This window comes from Nycticebus coucang, chromosome 18 (assembly GCF_027406575.1).
Source record: "Nycticebus coucang isolate mNycCou1 chromosome 18, mNycCou1.pri, whole genome shotgun sequence".
NCBI classification, from domain to species: domain Eukaryota; kingdom Metazoa; phylum Chordata; class Mammalia; order Primates; family Lorisidae; genus Nycticebus; species Nycticebus coucang.
The window spans coordinates 77677208-77682039 of record NC_069797.1 but is presented as its reverse complement, the minus strand read 5'-3'; the positions used below and the strand labels follow the sequence as shown (position 1 = coordinate 77682039).

The 4832-nt window shown below is 58.8% G+C and overlaps 1 protein-coding gene across 1 annotated transcript; it reads left to right on the top strand.

Moving 5' to 3' along the window:
- The first annotated feature begins 1169 nt into the window (after positions 1-1169).
- CBX8 (chromobox 8) lies at positions 1170-4277 on the top strand. The gene is made up of 5 exons (XM_053570376.1): positions 1170-1794; positions 2180-2223; positions 2400-2465; positions 2601-2667; positions 3131-4277. Exons 1-5 carry the CDS (start codon positions 1726-1728, stop codon positions 4022-4024), a joined length of 1140 nt encoding a protein of 379 aa, XP_053426351.1. The 5' UTR covers positions 1170-1725; the 3' UTR covers positions 4025-4277.
- The last annotated feature ends 555 nt before the right edge of the window (positions 4278-4832 follow it).

Genomic DNA, 4832 nt, shown 5'->3' with positions numbered 1-4832 from the left:
CCCTTCAAGTCAGACTCCTTGGCTGGCTTCTTCTCTTGCTCTCCTTATCTGTCTCTCTCTTCTCTCTTTCTCCCCCCACCCCATCCCTGGCCAAAGGAAACCGCTTCCAGTCAAGTTGATGATCGATGTTTTAACTAAATCGCGGGTTCCAAGGAGTGGGAGTTGTGATTTGGAGTTTGGGCGATAAGAGAAAAGGGTAGGAGGGAGCAGGGCCCAGACTAAGGCTGCTGTACCCACGCCGCCCGCGCCATGGGTCGCCCGGAACCCAGCAAGCAGAAGGGTCGGAGTGTGCCTGTTCGCGTGTGCTCACGCCAAGGCATCAGCGGCCCGGTCCTGTCCCCCTGTCAGGAGCCCGCCATCTTCACGCGTGAGACCCTCTTGCCAAGCGCACACTGGACCCGGCCAGGACCCCCAGCTTCCTGTGCCGCCGTTTCTTTTAGGGTGTCTGCCACGCACGTTGGGAAGAGCCACGGACAGGAAGTGCGCGGGTCGGGAGCCGGTGTTCAGGGAAGCCCGACATACCCCCAGTTGCTTGCCCCATCACCGACCGTGCTCCAGGCTCTGCTGGGATGGTCGTCCACGCCCTTCGCCCACCCAGACCCAGGACAGGGGGCGGCCCGAGCTGGGGACGCTCCTGGCAGGTCTGGCGGGGCGGGCAGAGCGGCCTGGGGGCAGGAGGCAGGTGGCTGCGGGTCTCCGGGATAGTTTGGGGCAAAAAGAAGGCGTGCGACGGCCGCTGTGGGGTCCCGGGCCGCGTGAAAGCTGGGGCGGGAAATGCCAGGCCTCCACCAGGTCTGCATTCGGCTTGCGAGCTGCGGCGAGCGCTCCAGCCAGCCAGGCTTGCAGGGCCCGGAGGGTGGCCGAGGGCAGGACTGCGCGACAGGAGACCGAGACACAGGCACATTGATTTGTTAGCGGGTCCGGGCTGGCGACCGCGGGGGAGGCCGTTGCCATGGAGACCGAGGGTCGGTGTGCGGCTCGGGGGGGGAGGGGACCGGGAGAGCAGCCGAGGGTCGTGTCACCGGGTCTTGGGGTTCAGGCGGGGATCGCGGCGCCCCAGCACCTGTGCATTGTGCATTGTGCCGCCCAGGCGGCGGTGAGAGGAGGGGAAGGCACCCAGTCCCCGGCTGTGGGGGTGGGGCGGGCCGGGGTCTGCCTAGGGCATGGAACCTAGATAACATCGCCGCGGGGGTCCCAATGAGAGCTGGGGGGGACACGGAACACCGGAGCGACAAGTTGGCAGCGAGGGAGGGGGGTCCGAGAAGGACAGAGGGCGGCCAGCCCCCGGGCCAGCCCCGTAGACTGACAGCTGCAGGACCCGCCCTCCCCGTGGCGTCACTTCCGGCAGCGGCCACTACCCCTCCCGCTCTGTCTCCGTAGTCGCCTAGGACTCCGCCCCCTGGCTATTGGAACTCCAGTCACGTAGCAACGCGGGGGAGAAAGAGAGAGGGGCGTGGCCCGGCGCTTACCCAATCAGCGTGCAGAGGCGCAGGCCTCTGGCCGCTGCGCTTTAGCAACGTCGTTAGCAACACGTGGGGCGGGAGGAAGCGTGGGGCGAGAGGAGGGGGAGGATAGTGTAGGAGCGCGGGGGGGCAGCGGGAGGGAGCGGGCGCGCGGGGAGGAGGAGGAGAACTGACGTCAGCGGGAGAGTATTATGGTCTGTCGCGCGCTGGCTGCTGCTTTTCTGCTCCTGGAAGCGGCCAAGAGGGGAAGAGGCGAGTCAACATGGAGCTCTCAGCGGTGGGGGAGCGGGTGTTCGCAGCCGAAGCCCTCCTGAAGCGACGCATACGGAAAGTAGGTGTCCCTGGGCCTCAGGCCTCGGCGCGGCGGGGCCCTCCCTTCCCGGTTGGTTCCCTCCCCCTGCTGCAGCCCAGCTTCCCTTCCCCCAGGTCCCAGCAGCGGCCGCGGCCGTGGCGGCGGCGGCGGCGGCTCTGAGCCCAAGCGCTTTCCTTAGACTTGCAGCGATGCACAGATTGCATGGGTGGGGGGCGGGGTGGGGAAATGAATGCCGGTGCATGCACTTTGTGCAGCTTTAGGTGCAGGGGTGGTGCAGCGGGTGCGTGCCTTTTGCGGTGGGGTTTTGAGCATTCATTTGGTGCATGCATTTTCGCATGTATTTCTTGTGTCCTCGTCGTGCATTCTCCCTATGCACACACACATTTCCCCTTTGCATCCGCAGGGACGCATGGAATACCTCGTGAAATGGAAGGGCTGGTCGCAGAAGTAAGTCAGTTATATGCAGCTCTCAAGCCCAGACTGTTATTCAGGAGGTTTCTTTCTTCCTCTTTTTCCCCCTTTATATTGAAATACAATACAATTCGAGGAGAAAAGTTGCACACACCTCCTCCCCTAACTCCCTGCTCCTGGGACTGATGCCCACTTCTTCCTGGTTCTTTCAGGTACAGCACATGGGAGCCAGAAGAAAACATCCTGGATGCTCGCCTGCTGGCAGCCTTTGAAGAAAGGTACAGACCCTCCCAAGCCCCACCACTCACTTAGAGACATGTAAGGGTGGCTTCTTGCCAGCTGGGACTGGAGACCTGCTTTTTTTTTTTTTTTTTTTTACTCACACACCCTTTCTTCCTCCCACCTGTCTCCAGGGAACGAGAGATGGAGCTCTATGGCCCCAAAAAGCGAGGACCCAAACCTAAAACCTTCCTCCTCAAGGTAGGATGGCAGTGTCCAATGATGGACAGCAATATTGTTGGGTCATTTTCTAGGAAAGGGGGTCCTGAGAGCTATCAGCCAATGCACTGTTGGTACATGTAGCCTCTTTGCAAATCAAGGAGAGAGTCCCCTGACAGGATTCATGGTGGTGAATGGTGAGTGGCAGCACCAAAGGATGCTTGGGGGGGAGGGGCTTGGCCTCACTAGAATTCCTTTAACCTCCTTCCCAGCCATCCCAAATGAACATGTAAGCAAATAGGAGAAATGTGCTTTCTACAAATGACTGCTTCCAGACAGATCCTCTGTTGCTTCCCCCTTGCTGCCTCTCAGCTTCACACACTACCTTCTCACTCACACTCTGTAGAAATCCCCAGGCATCAGAGAGTGAGGCTGGGAGTTAAAGGCTAGAGGAGGGGTGGGGCAGGCCCCTGCTCTACTCTTGACACCATCTTTTCTCCTACAGGCCCAGGCAAAGGCAAAGGCCAAAACTTATGAGTTCCGAAGTGACTCAGCCCGGGGTATTCGGATTCCCTACCCTGGCCGCTCACCTCAGGATCTGGCCTCCACTTCTCGGGCCCGTGAAGGTCTTCGGAACATGGGCTTGTCCCCACCAGGGAGCAGCAGCAGCACCAGCAGCACCTGCAGAGCAGAGCCCCCTCGGGACCGGGACCGGGAGCGGGAGAGGGAGCAAGAACGAGAGAGGGAACGTGAGAGGGAGCGAGAGCGGGCAGCCAGCCGTGTGGACGACAAGCCCAGCTCACCAGGGGACAGCACCAAGAAGAGAGGCCCCAAGCCTCGGAAGGAGCTCCTGGACCCCTCACAGAGGCCCTTAGGAGAGCCCAGCGATGGCCTTGCAGATTACCTCAAGGGCAGGAAGCTGGAAGACACCCCTTCAGGGGCAGGAAAGTTCCCAGCAGGCCACAGTGTGATCCAGCTGGCCAGAAGGCAGGACTCAGACCTGGTTCAGTGTGGTGTGACCAGCCCTAGCTCAGCTGAGGCCACCGGCAAGCTGGCTGTGGACACCTTCCCAGCCAGGGTCATAAAGCACAGGGCTGCTTTCCTGGAGGCCAAAGGCCAGGGTGCCCTAGACTCTGGTGGCTCCCGGGTCCGGCATGGCTCAGGCACCCCTGGCTCCGTGGGAGGCTTGTATCGGGACATGGGGGCCCAGGGGGGAAGGCCCTCCCTCATTGCCAGGATCCCAGTGGCCAGAATCCTGGGGGACCCTGAGGAAGAGTCCTGGAGCCCCTCCCTGACTAACCTGGAGAAGGTGGTGGTCACAGATGTGACCTCAAACTTTTTGACCGTCACCATTAAGGAAAGTAACACGGACCAAGGCTTTTTTAAAGAGAAAAGATGAATTGCTGAGTGGGTGAGCCCAGGACAAGAGAGCAGGGGAGAGAGTGAACGCCAGCTTGACATAGTGCTTTTGATTTCTGGGTGGGATGTGGCCGCCTGGCTGGTCCTGTCCCTAACTTCACACCCCCTCAGTCCTTTCCTTCCTCCTTTTTCCCCTTCAGTTTTGGTTGGAAAGATTATCTCTAGAGTTATATTTTCTATTAGATGTAAATATGTTATTTAAGAAAAATATCTAAATATATATATTTCAACTCTTGAAGTTGTTTTATTTAAACGAGGATAGAGAGAGACTCAGTGTGCTTTAGTTGAGGCAGCCGACTGAGTTGGGGCAGCAGGGCCCCCTGACCCCCAGGGCACTAGGAAAGTTGGGGGCCTGGGCCCTGAGTTTCTGCCGGTGTCTGAGGGATGCTGCCTGCCCACCTCGCCTGCTCCCTCCTCCCGCAGCCCAGTGCCAGATTCCTGGCACCAAGTCAGGGCCCAGATTTTTTCTCTCTTCTCATTGGCCAGCCAGGCCAACAAAAGGTTGGCTCCCCAATCAGAAAAAAGGGGGTGGAGTCAGTCTGGTTTTCTTTTTTCTATTTTCTTTCTTTCTTTTTTTTTTTTTAAGACTAAGAAGTCTATTAGGAGAAAAAAGTATTAACTTGGATAACCTTTTGGTGTGTGAGGTTAAAAGTAAAAAGTGGCTGGCAGGCGGACGGGTTGATGGGGAACAGGTTTTCCCCAGGACTACACGGGAAATGCACTTTAGGGAGGGGTGTGTATTCTACACGCAGATCATGTGTATGTCATGTGGATAAAGTCTCCCCTCA